Raw genomic sequence first — 19088 nt, forward strand, 5'->3', positions numbered from 1 at the left:
AAAGGAAAAGGCAAATAAGTATGTTACCTGGGTCCTATTGCAGTCTATAAAAGGTCACTGTCAACATACCTGGGCTCTCAAATGTGGTTTATTTACACTTCCAGCAAAAATATGATCACTTATTGTTGTTTCTTCCTCTCTTTCCATTTTTAAATGAAAGCAATCCATTTCGATTGAGTTTATTCTGTAAAGCTGCATTTAATAGAATGAAAGGAATAATTAATGTAAAAAATAGCCCACAATATTTTTCTTCTTTCTTTTATCTGCTTGGCAGATTACTATTATGGCTTCTCTGATGCTTAATCAGGACAAGAATATCCTTATCATCAATATGAGTTTCTGACATAGATTTCAAAATCTATGTCTGAAATGTATGAAGGGGATTCCAAAGTAATAGTAAAATGTGCTGCAGCAAGGATCTGCTGTCTATGTGCCTTATTTACCTGACTCCTTATGACTTCCTTAGGCTTGCTTGTAATTATTCCTTCAGGGTTCCTTTTTCTTTTTGCCTGGATAAAAAATACTTTTTAAACTAGTCTAGAAAACTGAGTAAAGTAACTTTATGTACATTTTAAAAGTCAGTTGATGATTCTTATTAATAACATGTAAAAGTGATGCATTCTATAAAATAGAACAGATGTTCAAATAGTCCTTACAGATGTGGTTTATGCTGCATTTTAAATAGCAATCTAAGGATGCCTTTAGACTTAAACTGATTACATAGAGAAATTACATCTTTAGTCAGACAATTGTAGAAAATAGCAGGCACTTTTAATAGGCAAAGAAATTTTGAAATCCTAAAGACTGTCTCTAAATATTAATTACAAAGTGCCTTCATTTAAGAAAAGTAAAATTTTACTTCATTAAGTAAAAGTAAATTTTACATGTGATAGTATTATGTGAATTCTATTGAAGGACCACAGGAAAATGTGGATTGTGAACTGGGCGGTGACTTACCTACGGGTCAAGTATATTATATTAACCAAATATAGATACATACACACACATATATAAGGATAGCAGTGTGAAACTGAACTGTTTTTACATGGCCTATTAGATGTTGTTAGAAAGACAATGTCTTAGAATAACTTTGTAGAAAGCTTTATTCCAAACAGTTTTCTCAACATAAAGCTTTTTTTCCTTATCCATTTTTTAATTTTGCTTTTTTGTTTTCTATTGTGCTGTGAAACTGTCTTTAGATATGTTTATCTTTAGAAACTGTCTTTAGATATACTAGATGGCTAGTAACCATGTTAAATAACCCTCTCATGAAATGATTTTAGTTTTATCAAAGGAATGGTCTAAATCAACATATAAAATAATTGGGATACCACTTTATTGGAAAAAAATCTAATAGAAATGTTTAAGACTAAAGTGGATTATAAAACTAATTTTCTCCAAAATAGAAAACTTTAGTTGTTAGCTTCACTTCATTGAAAGACAAATATATTTAGCTTCTTATGGACGTAAAATAAATTAAAACAACCCTTTTCTCCCAACAGCATTTTAAAAAAATAGATGACTCTAGCTTCACTGAATATTCGTTCATCCCTAGATTTCAGTCTGGTCCTTTTGGTGATTAAACTGACAACTTGGTATTGTTCACTTCAGGAAGTATATTAATTATTTTACACCACTAACATGGGACTTACTTGGAAATGTGGGGACAGCTAATTATTTACTTAGCATTTAATAAATGGTAGTCTAACTTTTAAAAAGTGTTAATCCTGCGCTTCCCTGGTGGCGCAGTGGTTGAGAGTCCGCCTGCTGATGCAGGGGACACGGATTCGTGCCCCGGTCCGGGAAGATCCCACATGCCGCGGAGCAGCTGGGCCCGTGAGCCGTGGCCACTGAGCCTGAGCGTCCGGAGCCTGTGCTCCGGAACGGGAGAGGCCGCAACAGTGAGAGGCCCGCGTACCGCAAAAAAAAAAAAAAAAAAAAAAAAAGTGTTAATCCTCTCAAAGTGTGTGGTTTACTCATGGGAAATGTTTACTCTCCAAGTGGATCAGACCATTACAACACTGGAAAATGCACATCATTTACCTGAAATATTACAAAAACATTTTAAAAGAATAAATACATTAATAGGCTGATTTGTGGTGAAATGTGACATTTTTATTAATCAACTAAATGATATTTCACTTGCAAATCAATGTTCAAATGCTACTCATTAACATGAGGTTGCTTTGTTTTATGGGAGGCAAAACCCATGACACATTTTTTTAATCCTTTTAGAGAATAATTAGAATGTGCTACCCTTATTCCCCTAAAGAGATAAACATGGAGGAAATCTAATCTAGTGTTTGTTTGCGAAGTCCATATCAAATGCAGCATGACTTCCTGTGGTTTAATTACATAATTTAAACAGTCAAATTGGATATATGATCCTGGTTTCTAAATAGCATCTAGTGACTTTAAGAATCAACACGAAATTCAAATATAAGCTCCCTGAGAGCTGCTACTACATTTCTCTTGACTATTCTATGACTTCCAGCCCAGGAAACTGAACCAACACAAATAATAAAAGGAATAATAATTAAGCCATACTCTTTGTTGTCAGAAAATCTGTACACAAAAATTAGTGGCTGATTTGCTGATTTGTTTACGCAATTATGTTTTTCCTTCTGGGAATGAATTTTCATTTGTCTCTTACCGGTGGTTGACATTCTTAGAGGCAAAGGAATTCAAGACACAATTCTTTGTCAATTACTAGTAAATTCAAGTTTATTACTGTTTTGCAAAAAAAAAAAAAAAAAAATCCATGTAATTGGTTGATGTTGATGTCAGTTACTTGACAAGAAATGAACTGTGAAAGTGAACACCACCAAATGCTACAGGTTTAATACACTTTGAAGGAAACTACAATTGCCTGGTGGAAGGGGCTGCAGGATGACAAAATGAGAGGTTTATTTAGCGTCTGGGAGAAGCTTATAAAAGAGCTTAAATCCTCATTCCTTCTAACATCTTAACAGCTGTGCAGTTTCTTACAAAATATGTTTTATCGTTTCAAGAAATGCTGTTAACCTCGCAGTTTTAAAACTGAATGAACAAGGCCTCTTGGACAAATTGAAAAACAAATGGTGGTACGACAAAGGAGAATGTGGCAGCGGGGGAGGTGACTCCAAGGTTAGCCTCAATGTCACCAAAAGCGGGTAAACAGTATGTAAAGTAATAGGTGCATCTGCTGGGAGACATAATTTAGACCTACTAATACCACTGAAGTTGCTAGTCAAGTCCCTTCACAAACTTAAGTATGCAATTACTGTCAAAGCAAAAATATTTGCAAACAATATCAATTTGGGGACACACTAACAAACCTAACTAAAATAGTCACTGAAAATCTCTGGCTCTGAAGAAGTTATGGATCAGACATAGTCCTAGGAACCTTCGTTTTGGAAAGCAGGCTTTTGAAAGAGCAATTAGCGAAGAGGAGAGAGAATAGAGAAGTTCAGTCTGTCTTGTTTTCCTCACGAAAAGAGCTGCCACGAAATGTTTTTAAGTAATAACAATAATCTGACTCCACTAAATCAGGTACCTACCAGAAAGACATTTCTCCACTTAAAACTCTCAGGCTTCCATTAAATAGCAAGTTATATAACAAATCAAAGGTAATCATATGAACTAGACAGTTTTTGCCTTCCATAATGGGTCAAACTAAAGAAATATCTGGCTACAAAAATAAGACCAACTCAGTTTTATCTTTACTGCATCCCTGTCTTATTTCCAGCTTCATAAAATAATGTTTTGCTTTTATTTCTAAGCAGAAGTTATTAACTAGTGTTCCAGAACTCTTCTTCACTGTGGATAGACATAAAGAAAACCAATCCAGTGATGGGAATATTCTGACTGAATTTTCTTTCCTTACATATCTTCAACTGGTATGTAAGAACATTGAAAAATTTTAAATATACACTCTTTATTTTAAATTCTAGAGAATTGCCCAAAACAAGTAGTCCTGCTCATCTTCAGGTTCTTGGTTGGGCTACAAATTCTCTCACTTGCCTGGCCACCAAACCCAGAGAATTATGCTCTGTTTAAAAAGGGTATATCTGTCAAGGAGGCTGCAAACCTCAACCTCTTCCAATGCTGGTAACTTCCCCCTCGATCCTGATCTGAAAAGCCTTTCAAATTCAGCTTACTTGTATATTTCCATCTTATAGACAGCCCTGTTGCAGGAGAAGAAAAAATAAACTTTGCAAAATGAATATTCTGGCCGCAGAAGGAGGCATGAAAAAGGAGGAGACACAGAATTGTGTGGACCCAATTCTGATCATCCATCTCCTATCCTGAGGGAGAATCTGAGTCCCTGGAGAAAAAAAGCAGAGAAAAGCTAGAGAGAGTCATCAGGGATTCTTCTGAGATGGTTCCCATTTAAGACACCTCCATTCAAGACAGCAACCGTATGTTTTCTTCAGAAGTATTAACTCTTTTATATTTTGGAGCCCCAACTTACCTAGAATGTTCTGATCATTTCCATAAAAATATGAATACGTAAATAATATACACACATAAATAGAAAATTGCTCATTTACACTAATAATCTACTCCTCTATGCAAATTAGAAATGTAAGAAAATGTACTCTAATAAGACCAGAGAAAACAAAACTGAAGATATTCTATTCAATTAGAAAAACTTTGTTTGCAAATTTTTATTTTTATCACAAATATAAACAAAGTATAATATTGCTTAACAGATAAAATTTTCCACAAAAAATGAATAATGAATTCCTGTTTTAGTGTATATTAAAGACTCTTAGACTCTTTCCAGAGAAAAATAAGCAAGCAGAAGCAGAAATGTACACATAATGGAAAAATCTATGTAACAAAAGTCATTTTACTTTACTTAAATAAGGGATTGGACAACTCAATTGAATTTTAATCTGTTTGCATCCAACATTGGTACATAATGGACACCAAATAAATATATGAAGCTAACCTTGTAGTTTTCAAAAATCAAACTGCTTATTCCTGTACTTTCACCTGTTACTTTCACCAAACATGAACTATAAGATGACATTCTAAAATGTTATTTCATATTTTGAGTCATTTTCTAAAATGTTATAAAAATTAACATAAAATGTATGTTAATTACATATATAATTACAGTATGTTCTATTTTCCCTCAGGAATTTTGTTTTCACACTAGAAAAATATTTCTAGTCGGTTGTATATTGATATAATATTTATCACCAATAGAACAGGTAATAATAATAATACCCTACTCTGCATTTATTTTAAAAGGTGGTATTTTAAATGGCCTGACCTAACTTAGAATCAAAGTAAATTACCAGGAGATAGTTGCTGCTTTTAAATTTTTGTTCTGTAGCTCCTTTGGGTGACTGATTTTCTTTTTAAACTTACCCCTTCCATTTGGCCTGATCTTTATCGAAAGAGGTGAAAGGAGGAAAAGCGCTGAATTGGAGGAAGAGGCTGGCTCTTAAGCCTTTGCTAAGTATAAAGCCAACGCAGAAGAGAAAATTAAATACTGCCAGTTTATCTACAAGGCACATTGTGTGAAATGCACACTCAGTGATCTCAGCACAAGTATACAAATCATCTGGTGTGATCTTGACATAAAGAATCTTAGTAGGAAAAAATTAACTTTCCTAACAGTGATTCATCTGGCAAAGGGGGGAAAGCATGGAAAGCTGTACCACACATGAATATGTTCCAATGAGGGGCTAATTGACCCACCTGTCATTTACAGGATTATAACAAGGAAAGACATCTCCAGCCTTCCATACAGCAGCACATTATTAAAGTTCTGTTTTACCTGGGCTATGCACCAATATCTATGGGTAAAAGAAGAAATACCCACTGTTGATTGATTGATTTAATATAATCAACAACTGAATTATTTGGAGTCACAGTGGCAGCTTCCAGTTCACAAAATAATTAGCCTCCCCACTCAACTGATAGCCATTCCCAGAGCATGACCAAGGCAGCCCTAGGCCAGAGGCTCCACAGAAGAAATAAGGGAAAAGGTCTGGTATGTTAAATGAAATAAAGTGGAAAGGCATGATTTGAGAGGGGATGAATTTGTTTGAAAAATTACTCCTTTGAATGTTATTGTGCTGTGGCCTTTTTTATGGTCATAAGAAATTCATACTCATTCTTGTGAATAAGAGAAATTTACTAATTGGCAATGAACCAATTTAAAAGTTTCATTGCAAAGTCTAAAACTCATATCCCCTTTGATTAATCTGATATGATTTAGTCTGAGCACAAATGATACACAGAATTTTATGCCAATTTTTATGTGAGTTGTTTAATCCAGGTTCTAGTTGGAAATTTTGGCAATACTTGTAATCATCAATGACCCATAATGCTAATAATATCTACAAAATTATTGATTTTTTTCTGTTTGTTTTATACTTTATTCTCCTCCTATATATATAAAAATAGGCATACTCATGGATGTGGATATTCATATTTAAGTCATTTTGTAAATGTTGTTACCAAATAATGAGTTCTTTAGGAATTATAGTAAATCTCACAATACCCAGTTTTTAATTTGGCATTTTGAAGAATACAGTCCATTCCTGACTTTAAAATATGTTATACTTGCAAATGGCCTTCTCCCCAGCCATGGAAACCAATGCAATAATAAAGGGATTATTATGGAACATATGCATTCATAAGCAGGAAAAAATGTTGTAAACAAAGACCAGTAAGGGAAGCTAACCCTTGGAGAAGGACTCTCCTAGTAATGAATTTCTTGCTCAGTGCCTGACATTCCACCAGTTGACCATTAAGCTTGGTTGTTAATAAATATCTATTATTCAAAATTCCAATCTAATCTTATCCTCTAAAACCAGACTACTGGAGTGAACAGCAGAATGGACAAAGAGGCAAGGGGAAAATGAAGCAGGTAGGAGAAATGGTCCTTAAGAAGGAAGAAAGATAAGTCAAAGGCAGTCTTCATTTAATCCAGGGGTCCCCAACCCTGTCTGCAACCTCTTAGGAACCAGGCCACACAGCAGGAGGTGAGCATTGGGCGAGTGATAAGCTGCATCTGCCACTCCCCAGCATTACCACCTGAACCATCCCTCCCCCGACCCCTTGGAAAAATTGTCTTCCATGAAACTGTTCCCTGGTGCCAAAATGGTTGGGGACCGCTGATTTAATCCATATTTTTGGATTCAAAATAGCTGTCCCATCTATAAGAAACTTTAAGGAAACTGCTTTCATTTTCCTTCTCTTTTCAGCATTAAGTCCTCCTCCTCCCCGCACAACCCATGCAAGAAGTACAATATAGACTAATATAAGGTACTTTACACATGCGTTAAAAAGGCTTTGGTGAGCTAGCCTGGGGACCTAAAAACCCTTAGTATCAGTTAAACAAAAATGCTTGTTCTGGATTCAGAATAATTTAAATGTAATAATTTTACAGAGCCCCTACCCTGAGTCAGATATCCTTGTAAATATTTTACAAAGATGAATGAGATGTGGCTTCTATTCTCAAGGAGTTCACAGTTCACCAACCAACCCTCAGGTGTAGTTTTGTAACAATCATTTCATAAATGGAAGTGGGGGATGTAATGTGGGGGTGGGGAGGTTATAGACAGTAAAATCTAGATTAACTGGGGCTAACCAAGGACCCCAATTAACCATAATCCTCACCCCACACCCAAACTCAGGTTTTTAGTACAAAGCATTAAATCATGCTGACATTAGATTTTAATCCAAAAAACAATATAATATTTTATGAATGTGGCAAGTGCATATGCTTAAATTGAACAATAAACCTTGTAAGATCTTTGACATTGATACAAAAATTTAATTGAATTCAGAAACCAGATAAACAAAAACTTATATTTTAGAAACTTTTTTCAGAAAAACAGTACCAAAAAAAATGGATTTTAGTTTAACTGTTAATCAGAAAACTCAATTAACCAGAAACCCCTATTTCCTAAGTCTTCTGTTGTTAATATTTTCAATTACACAGACCATTACAAACCCTGATTCAGGTACTTCCTAGCTGACTAGATGAGTTAACCTCTCTGTGCTTTGGTTTCCTCATTTGTAAAATACAGGTGATAATAGTAACTAAACATGTAAAATATTTTTAATAGTCCCTGGTACATAGTGAGTGCTCAGTAAATGTTAGGAATCATCATCACCATAATTATTAATGCATTACCTAGTTGTGTAGATAGGTTCATAGAATTAATCCCTTGGTAACCAAATAAATGTATGCTGTGTTTCTCCAAATGCACTCAATATTTCCTAGAAGAAGTGAAGCATTAGGAGATACAGCCAGACAAAATGATTGTGGCAGCCTTAAAAATGTCAAGAGGAATGCAAGGAGTCTCTCTCCGAATGTAAAAGCAAAAAGAAACGAAAACCAAACAACCACAAAAACAGTAACAACAGAAGATCCTAGGCGTTACTGCTTCCCATCCATCTTTTTAGGCTTTATTCTACACACACAGAGGTTAACGTGGGAATGAAAGCCAGAAGAATTCTTAGGTTCCTCAGAACACTGACACTGACTGACAAGTGAAACTTTCCTCTCTGAGACTCCTTGTATAATATTTAGTATTGAAGGACTCAAAGACAGTAGAAAAGAAAAATGGAATTTTATAGTATGAGGAGTTTGTCTGTTTATAAAAATCTTGGTTACCCCTAACCTATCATGTATTTGTTCTAAGAATTTATAGAATATATTATAATTACTGCACTTTATACTTAGAATATATTCATATGGTAGACTCAAGATAGATGAAAATTATTTCTGGTGATATTATTTAAGTTAAATACTGCAATTCAGAAGGAAAATATCAGCATGGGCTTATACTTTAAACTAATGATTTACATATTTGTCTTATAAGGACTTTCCTCTGCATGAGGTGGCCCTTTGTCAGTAACACCTGACTCACCTTCCTCTTTCAATTAGGTCTTGGATGAGAGTGGCAAAGGAGTCAATTTAATGATGGATACTGTAGCCATACATTTAAGGCATAGAGTAAAATTCCACTAGCTGAATCATAATGCCGGCAAGAAATGAAACCAGTCCTACCTAGCTTCTATTTTAAGCCTGTCAACCTATAGCCACTTCCATTAATTTTGAAAGAAAAAAAGGAGCTTCTGGACTTTGAATGACTCCACGTTTATGGTGGGAAAACTGAAAATGCTCAAGAAACCCAATCCAGGCTAATAGTTTTGGATTCACAGTAATTGCATACATTTTATTTAAAAATCGTCCCTAGCAGTATGTGCCTGTTACCTAAAGCGATGGAGCAGGCCCCAGTTTTATGTCTGATTTGAAACCTGGGCCTACAGTACAAGACATAACACCTACTGTGGCCTCTGCTCTGTCACTTTGCCATGCGATTCTAATGTAGTTTTACTTGAATAACATAAAATAACATATATAATGTTATTTATGTTATTTTCCACGTGAAGAACTCCTGTAAACCTTGCCGTTTTGAAACTCAGTGAGGCAGGCGTCTTAGACAAGCTGAAAAACAAATGGTGGTACGATAAAGGTGAATGTGGACCCAAGGACTCTGGAAGCAAGGTCAGTCGCTGCAGTTCGGGGCCTCCTCTTGTGCTCACAAAGCAGTAAATGGGAGCAATTGTCAAGAGTATATGGAAACAGTAAAAACTAAATGTTTCTCTATACACTGCCTAAACTAGAAGCTAATGTCATAGATTTAAGCCAAAGGGAGTAGCTTCTCAGAAAATTGCAAACTGCTCCTCAATATTAAGGCTTTTAAATAAACAAATTAACTGTAAAAATATATAAAATAATAAAATTCCTATATTATTCTCAAATATACGTACCACTAATAAAAATAGTGCTTTTGGATTTGGTTTTTGTTTGTTTTGGAGGCAAAGACCATGAAATGTATTATTTCAAGAACTGATGTATTCTCAGAACAGGAAATGGGGAATTGATCAGCAGTCATCTACAGAAAGAATATTTTAAATATTAAATATATTTTATTCAGGAGTTCAGTCTTTTGTCACCATTTTGCCAAGCATTCCACTTTAGTTTGAAGATGACCTATTATATTTTTGTTCTGATAAACAGAGTAAACCTTCCAATTCTGTTCTAGCAAAATTATTTTAATAAATCAATGTTTACAAATAATATCTTCAGCTTCTAAGATCTCATTCATGAATTTTTTTTAGAACAATGCAGAAACCTATAGGCCTGATCATGTTGAGTACAAATGAAAATAGTGTTACAAACAGTTATATTTTCATTTAAAGAAAAAAATGTAACAATTTATCAGTGAATCTAAACACCTGCACAAATTAATAGGACATAATGCCTGAAAGGCATTGTTGAGGATTCTTTAAATCTTCATTTATTTTTTCCTGTATCTTCTTTTAGAAAGAAAAAAATTATTGGTTATTCTACGACATTAAATAAGTGACTTACATATATAAGAGAACCTCAGTTAATTTAAGAAAGCGACAAAGTAATGTTAACTGATCTCTATTCAGGCTTCTCCCCGTGTTTTAATCACTTTTGTCTGCCTTTGAACCAGAGTGGAATGAGAAAAGCTTGGCCAAATAATGAAATAGCTATTTCAAGCCCTTATGTAAAGTTAGAGAAGCAAAAGTACTTAATGAGTGATTATTTTTAAAATGAAGTTACCCTAAATTTTTGGTCCAATCAGTTGATGTTATGGCTAAGAGAACAGTGTACATAGTAATTTTTAAAATTAAACCTTCTCGTAATAAAACTATTTAAGCTTGCACAAAACACACTGCTGACCACGGGGCATCCTTCAGGTAGTCTACCCAAAATACTTATTCAAATAATGTTATATAACATATATTTACAATTTATTAAAAATTATGAATTCTTGTTACAATTTTAATTGCAATTATATGCTTCCATATTTCAGACTATTTCTGAATTTATTATGAAATAATATGTATTCTAAATCTCTGGAGAATAATATGTCTAAAATATTAACTGATCAAGCATTTTTAAGCGAAATGGAATCATATTTTAAAGTCAATAAAAATAGTTATAAATCTGTCCATAAATAATTTAGTTCTCAACTGACCGTGGAAACATTTGTATATTTTTAAAGTACCTTTTTAAAAAGTTTCCAATGTGTTGCATATATAGTTATTCCTAAATAGTATATAATATGTTAAAGTTGACACTTTCCAGGAGATTTCTTAAACAGATGTGACTAAAAGAACAAATAACATATACCCTAGCACACTATTTGCATGTATTTGGTAAAGTCATGATGAACAAAATGTGAAACTGCTAGCTTAAAGTCCCTTAGTTCTTTAAGTAGGAAGCATGCAGTTAAATTTATTCAAAAGAAATATCAAACATTAAAAATGTTTTAATGGAGGGAAAGCCAAAAGAGGTTTCCTTCACATGTAATTGGGTTTTTAAAATGTCATTTTCAAACTTAACAATAATAAGCCCGCTTCTGCCTATGCTTATATATGGCTAAGTATAGTGGTTTTCATTGTATATTTAGCAATGATAAATGTTATAGATTTTATTGAATGTAATTACACACAATTTATTGGTAATCATCATAACTTCACTTCTGCCAAGACCTATAAGCTTTATGTTTAAATCCATAAAGCTACACCAGTGACTTATACATGTTAAATAATTTCAGGTTAAATTAAGCATTTACTTTAATTAGCTGTTTGGATTTCATGTGTTCTTTCATCTTCTGGATGTGACTTTGCACAGTTAACTCAAGTGTCTTTATCCCCCCCAGGACAAGACGAGTGCCTTGAGCCTGAGCAACGTAGCAGGCGTCTTCTACATTCTGGTTGGCGGCTTGGGCTTGGCAATGCTGGTGGCTTTGATAGAGTTCTGTTACAAGTCCAGGGCAGAAGCGAAGAGAATGAAGGTGGCAAAGAGTGCACAGACTTTTAACCCAACTTCCTCGCAGAATACCCAGAATTTAGCAACCTATAGAGAAGGTTACAACGTATATGGAACCGAAAGTATTAAAATTTAGGGGTAGGACTTAGGGCCTACTACAGTGAGTGGGTGATGCATTCTGTAAATGCAGTGTTGTGACCTGTCTGTGGTGGTATTGCTTGCTTCTAATTTACAGCTTTACATTTTTGAAAACTTCAGTGCACTGTTCAGTTTTCTCTGGCTGCAGATGTACTGTTCGAAACTTTATGTTGCCAATAGATATCTGCATTGAAAGTGTTCAAAAGACTAAAACAAACTTCCAGAATTGCTCTGTAAAATGTTTTAAACAGTATATTCTACCTGAAAATTGGGAGAAATTTGAAATTAGATCTGGGTTTCCTTGTACACAGAACAGGCTAATCTTCTCTGGAACAAACTAGTTTTAAGGTAAATGCTAACAAAGTAAGCATAAAACCTGTTTCAAATGATCAAAGCCTAGACAGTTGCCTATTTTTAATAAGGTTGTGTTGTTTTCTGAGAAAATATATGTAAAATCTCCAAGGCACATAGTAAGCACTCAATGAATTTTAGCTCCTATTCTAATTTGTTTTATATACATTAGCCATCTTTCTATATTTTTAAAGAGTGAAACCCTGCTATTTGTTCATCTGGCAGTAGTCCTTGAGTCAGACCTTTAGGCAGGAGTGATCATCAGAATATTGACTACAATCCACATTTATTAGATGAAATTCAACTTTTATTTTCACAGCATCACTAAGGTGAACAGGCATTTTAGGCAATTTCTCCATCAAAGATGTCAGCAATATATGTTCATTAGGAGAGACACAGTAAAAATAAAAATTGCAGTGAGTATTTATTGACTTTTGTTTTCATTTCAATTGCTTTTAAGTAAGCCAGATCAGTCCCACTTACACCCTTTCATCATGTGACAATAAAAAATTATAAGCATTCAGTAAAATATAGGATGGAGGTCATTTTTTTTAAGACTAAATGTCTAGTACTTTTTCCCTCTGATAATAGAAAATCGTTTTAAAATAAGATCTGGAAGCATTTGTTGTTGCTTTTCTTAAAGTCGGGTATCTAAATTCCATTTTCTGAAATTATATATAATGGCCATTCTATTAACAATGATAAATGAAACTTTGAACTCCCAAGAGACACTTAGTGCTTGAGGCACCCTAGAGTCAAACCCAATATAATTTTTATAAGAATAAGATGTATACCTGAGGTTATGCCAGGTAAACATGCTTGATTTTGATATTTATTTGTAAAAAAAACTATTGAGGGAGTTCCCTGGTGGCCTAGTGGTTAGGATTACGGGCTTTCACAGCTGTGGCCCAGGTTCAGTCCCTGGTCAGGGAACTGAGATCTCACAAGCCTGGTGGCATGGCCAAAAAAAAAAGCTATTGAAATACTTGTTAGTCTCTTAAAGCAAAGAGCAAAAGCCATCCCTCTTTAACCAAGATCTAATTGCTTTTATCCATAATCTAGAAATCAGTGACTGAGTACAACTGTACATAGATAAGCCCAAAGTGGTTCTTTCCAAATTTTGTGAAAAAGAATTGAGAACAAAATCCTCAATTCACTCAGATCAGAATGTTTAGAGTATGTCTTCTAATAGCAGAACAACAAATTATGATGATGTCAAGCTTTCTTAGCCATTATAGTAATGCTTTCAACTTAATATTTATAGAATTGTGGAGAGATTTTTCCCGAACTGCAAAAAACAATATCTGAGAAGTTTTCAGAGACAATTATTTGGACTTCATTCTGTGATGAATTTCATAAGATATCGTTTAAAAGTTTTCTTTAGCATAGCAAATGCATTCTAGAAAAATTCTAGAAATACTCATGGATGCTAGTTCAATACAAAGTTCTGGGAAATTGCTAGAAAGAGATATGAATTCCCAGGTTATGTACATAAAATTCACATGTAATAAATGTTTTTGGAGTCAGAACCTAGTACTGCAGTTCATCACATGAATTGCCTTTAGAGCTGAACTTTTAAGACAATAAATTTCAAATAAAAATAAAGCATTCAGGCTCCCCTGGTGGTGCAGTGGTTGAGAGTCTGCCTGCCGATGCAGAGGACACGGGTTCGTGCCCCAGTCCGGGAAGATCCCACATGCGGCGGAGCGGCTGGGCCCGTGAGCCATGGCCGCTGAGCCTGCGTGTCCGGAGCCTGTGCTCCACAGCCGGAGAGGCCACAACAGTGAGAAGCCCGCGTACCGCATAAATAAATAAATAAATAAATAAATAAATAAATAAAGCATTCATATCCATATGACTTTTTAAAAGACTTAATGGCATTCAGAGCAAATGAAATGATCTGATTCTGTAGAGAAGACTTGAGAGCAAGCATTTTCCATTGTACTCCCATATTAAATGGATTTTTCCTTTCAAAAATTCTATTGACCATAATTATGAAAATGACTGATAATTTAGATAATATTGTATCAGAATTTCAAAAACAAAACCTGAATGTCTACTTTAAAAGTGATCATCCCTCAAGGGAACACCTAATTAAGGTCACAGCCATTGGCCATAACATCCAACCAGAACCAGAACCAGACTATAGGGTAAATTTATAAGAAAGTTTTCCAGTTTGAGTAGTCTCAGCAGGGTCACACAAAGATTAATAGAAACGACATTTTATGTAAGAAGCAGAAGATATAAGTATAGGAAATAAGAATGCAGAGAACTAAGAATACTAAGATTTAAAGAGAGAATAAGAAGTTGTCAAAGACTTATTAACACTCAGTTGCATTAATCCATAGAGAAGGAGAGATTACTTGAGAGTACATGGAATACTTCCTGTTTTGATATTTTCTTTTCCTCATAAAGGCAATCAAGAAAATAAAGGGGAAAAAATAGATTTTATGGCAAAAGCTTTCTGAAAAAATCACAATGCTCTTATTAATTATATTTTAATATTTCCTCTTCAAAAAACTTTAATAGATTTTTTAAAATAATTATTTTACTTAATATTAAATGTTGAAAGGGAATCTGAAGAAACAAAGTCAGACTGTCATCTTGGTTTGTTTTAATTTAGGGATGAGTAATTTCTATAGAGATTGTCTCCTGACTCCTGATTATAAAGATAAGTAAAATTTAATTTTTGAGACTGTTTACTAAAGGTGAACTATAATAATGACCTCAGGGTTTATCATACATACATCAGTAGCAATTTGACTTCAACTTTCTGAAGTTATCAGGGTAACTGATCTCAAAACCTTCTCATTATAACAGTTTCTAATCCAATTTTTATTTCATATTTAATACATCATTATTCTAATATTTAAGTTACAAGGCAGAATAAATACAGGGATGGAATTTCCTAAAGAATTAGGTAAACTTAAATTCACAACAGGGAATTAAGACACAATATGAGTTATGAGAAAGTTATGATAAGCCACAACAAACTTAGGGAATATCTCCTTTACCTTATTTCTTCTTGAGTTAACATTAAATTTCAGCTACTAGAAAGATTTTAACATTAAATTTCAGCTACTAGAAAGAATTTAAAGGCAATGAATGAACAGCAAGTAGATTTTCATAATAACACTGCCTGTTTCTCCTCAGTGTAGTATTGTTACCTTCTACCTAATATGACAGAACAAGAATATAATGAGACCTGACCCCATAACATCAATCCAGGAACTTCCCCAGTGATGACCGTTCAATGAGGCATTGAAACATGCCCCCTTTCAGTGCACTTCCCTTTAACCACTTAAAGCTTCTTAAAATATGAACTTTAACTTCCATAGTAGGCATAGAATGAACTTTATGTCACTAATTGTCCTATTCTGGGTCATATCTATAGCTGCTGTGAATGAATGAAAGTATCTGTGGATAGATCTGTGTTCTGAAGACAGGAATATCTGTCATAAATAGTCTATATATATATAGTTTGGTTAGACAATTCATCACAATTTTAAAAGTACAATCATTTAACTGTTAAGACATTTTATAACAAGAAAAAAAGATCCAAATAAAGAATGTTGTCAAACCTAAAGAAGCTTTTAAGTTGGACTAGAAATACCAGGGTGTAGAGTGCAGCAAGTTGAAAGATGTGTCCTGCCCAGATTTGCCAAACAAAATCTTGTTTTATGATTTTAGAATTAGTTCTTAAACAGATAGGACCACAAACTCTAGAGTGATTTATTCTTCCAGGTAGTTGAGCTTTTCTTTCCTGTGATAAGCAGTTTTCATATGACCAGAAGAATATGGAAAAAATGCAGATGTCTAATTATTGATATTTTGGTGTTTGTTGTGTCATATTTTGTTGAAAAGACAGAAATATTGTAACACTCCACATTCTTTCTGTTTCCTTTCCATGCAACCCAGCTGACCTTTTCTGAAGCCATAAGAAACAAAGCCAGATTATCCATCACTGGGAGTGTAGGTGAAAATGGCCGCGTCTTGACACCCGACTGCCCAAAGGCTGTACACACTGGAACTGCAATTAGACAAAGTTCAGGATTGGCTGTCATTGCATCAGACCTACCATAAAAACCAAAAAAATAATTGAGTGCCTTAATTAAACTGTGTTGGTGACTGATGGAAACGCAGCCCTGAGGGACATGCTAAGTGCAGGTCTTCGCAAACCAATCCTTTGGCTGAGAGCGGGAAGTACATCCTAAGGCGCTGAACATCAGCAGCAGCAACATGTGCATGAGCTCAGCTCGGAAACCCAAACTCAGATTTTATATCAGGAAAACTCAAAATTTAGAATTTTTTGGGGGGAGTGGGTGGTGGGAGCTGGGATGGGTGTATCAACAGCAACAGATTTCACTTGAGTGAACTTAAAAACTAATCAGACATGCGAGTTAGCACATTAAACTGTGAAGTTCTTGCTCAGAAAGGCCTCAGTCTTCACTCCAAGGGATAAAATAGTTACAGAAGTCAATGAATATGCTAACCTGTGTCTCCAGAACACCCATATATTCAATGGAAGACTATCCAGCCAAGAAAACAAAATCACTAAACTCTGATAAGAAAATAATAAACAAACATGTAAATCCTGTGAAAAAATTTAAAGGAAGTATTTACACTTACTTTGGAGAAAACAAATACTGAAACATGCTTGCTTTTTAACTGACGTAAATTCGGTAGAGGACAACACAATTCTTTTTTCTAACCATCTTAGGGAACAATACATTGCAATAATTGAAATAAATGCCACCACTGTAAGAAACTTTAGAGACTTTTTTAAAATAAAAGTTGTTGGTCATCTTCTTGTTTGCTGTAACCTTCACTCTGTCACATGAATCAGTGTCCACAGATTACATTTGTCTCACTACCAGGAACAAAAACAAAATGAAGACAACTTTAAAGTAAAATCATCAGTCCACAATGTAGACTCAGAAGAGACTACGGGTCACTCATATTATCTATATTATTTATAATCTTGTTCTGTGTACAAAATTGTGGTTTTTGTACCCACCAAAAAGAATAAACAACAGACATTCTTAAAATATTTACAGAGCTTAAAGTTTTTTCTTATCATTATAAAAGTTATTTGAGAAATTGTAAGACTATAGGTGGGATTGTAGAAGTAAATTGTGGGCCATATTTAAAAATGTAGCAAGCCCTTATTATTTTTGCATAGTAAGCTACTCTTTTTAACAGATCTTTGCTTCATTAGCAGTTAAATTGTCAAAGATGGAGTATTTAAATTGGGGAATGAATCATTGTCATAACAGCAACATACCTGGTAATTATGTACTGAAATTTTACTTGGCTGTATTTTGCTGCATAAAATAATGTGTCTCTTGGGCTTCTCTCCCCATTCCCATTGTTCCATTTAAATAATTTGAAGGCACTAATAATATTTTGTGGTAGACAACGTATGAAGAATTAGTCTTTGTTGAAAATTATACATGTTTATTTATAAAAATCACCTTAGTTATGTAGGGATTAAATTAACTTGGTTCAAAAGGAGGTTTAGATCATTTGAAATAATAAGTACCATAACACAGATAAACATACAATACTTAGAGATCTTGGCAGAAAGCACAAGATAGGATGATTTTGGAAGTCTGGCCTTGAAGGATGAGTTGAGTTTTCATAGGTGGAGTTTTTACAGGTGTTAAAAACCTTATAGGTGAGCAGTGACCCAAAGTTTGGCTTGTCAATGGATTGTTTAAGGAGTATATGAGCTGAAGAGAAATGGGTGTGATATCATGGAAGGTAAAATTGGAAAAGTTGAAAGACTGATCACCTTGCTTCAACTCTCAAGATTCTCGTCCCCCATTCAATTTCTGTGCTGCAGTAAGAGCAATCTTAAAAAGTGCAAATCTGATAGCTTACACACACACACACACACACACACACACACACACATAGAGTTCCCTCAGGAAAAATTGCAAGCTCTTGAGCAAAGCAAATGAATTGCTTTATAATCTGGCCCTTACTTATTTCTTCCATGAATTCTCTCCCCTCTACCCAACTTCTGCTGCCCATAAATGAACCTCAAAAGCAGGGACACTGCATTTTCTATTTCCTCAAACTATAACACTTCCCTATTTCCTCTTTACCTGATTCACTGGTACACATTCTTCAGTACTCAAATCATATTTTACCTGCCCCAGGAAGATTTCCATGACTATCTACCAGCCCCTGCCCATGAGACTGAGTTAGGTGTCCTTTTGATGTTTTGTCCCCATCACAGCACTTACCATACTGCATTGTAATTGCCTGTGTACTTGTCTGTTTAACTACTAGACTGTAAGCTCTTTGAGGGCAGGGACTGTCTATCTTGTTCACAGTTGTATCCCCAGCACCCAGCACAGTGCCTGGCATATTGTAGGTGCTTAATAAACATTTGTTGAATGAATGAATGAATTGAATTGAATTAATTTAATAGAAGCAAAAAAAGACAACATCTTTCATCATTAACAGTCTTTTCCTCATTAACAGTGTGTGTTAAGTATATAGTGAGTCAAAGTGAAGAGTGAAGGTTGGCTGATTTCATGGCATTGTCTACCACATTGTCTACAGCACTAAAAAAATATATATGATCTGATTAATTTTCTGATCAGATAAGAAGGTATTCCATGTAATTGTATCTAGCTATGAAGTAATTTGTTTAGCTAGAGAAACTATCATAAGGTGATTAAGGTTTTAGCCATGCTTCTAAAAATAGCTTTCATTTAAGTCACAGAGTGGATTAGTGATATAAATTTAAGAAGTTATATTT

At 34.4% G+C, this 19088-nt stretch overlaps 1 protein-coding gene across 16 annotated transcripts in view; it reads left to right on the forward strand.

Annotated features, from left to right (window-relative positions):
* Nucleotides 1-18729, forward strand: part of GRIA4 (glutamate ionotropic receptor AMPA type subunit 4) — a 525267-nt gene extending 506538 nt beyond the window's left edge. For 7 of the 16 annotated variants that reach the window (XM_060303989.2, XM_060303981.1, XM_060303984.1 and 4 more), the window contains 3 exons: nucleotides 9409-9523; nucleotides 11718-11852; nucleotides 16235-18729. In XM_060303989.2, coding sequence (XP_060159972.1) covers nucleotides 9409-9523; nucleotides 11718-11852; nucleotides 16235-16399 — 415 coding nt within the window. In that variant the 3' untranslated portion in view covers nucleotides 16400-18729. Of the gene's footprint in view, nucleotides 1-3011; nucleotides 3127-4160; nucleotides 4401-9408; nucleotides 9524-11717; nucleotides 11988-16234 lie in introns of those variants that run through there. The other 9 variants (XR_009564951.1, XM_060303986.1, XM_070046188.1 and 6 more) reach the window with 9 other exon arrangements.
* Nucleotides 18730-19088: the final 359 nt, after the last annotated feature.

Source organism: Globicephala melas, chromosome 8, assembly GCF_963455315.2.
Source record: "Globicephala melas chromosome 8, mGloMel1.2, whole genome shotgun sequence".
Lineage (NCBI taxonomy): Eukaryota > Metazoa > Chordata > Mammalia > Artiodactyla > Delphinidae > Globicephala > Globicephala melas.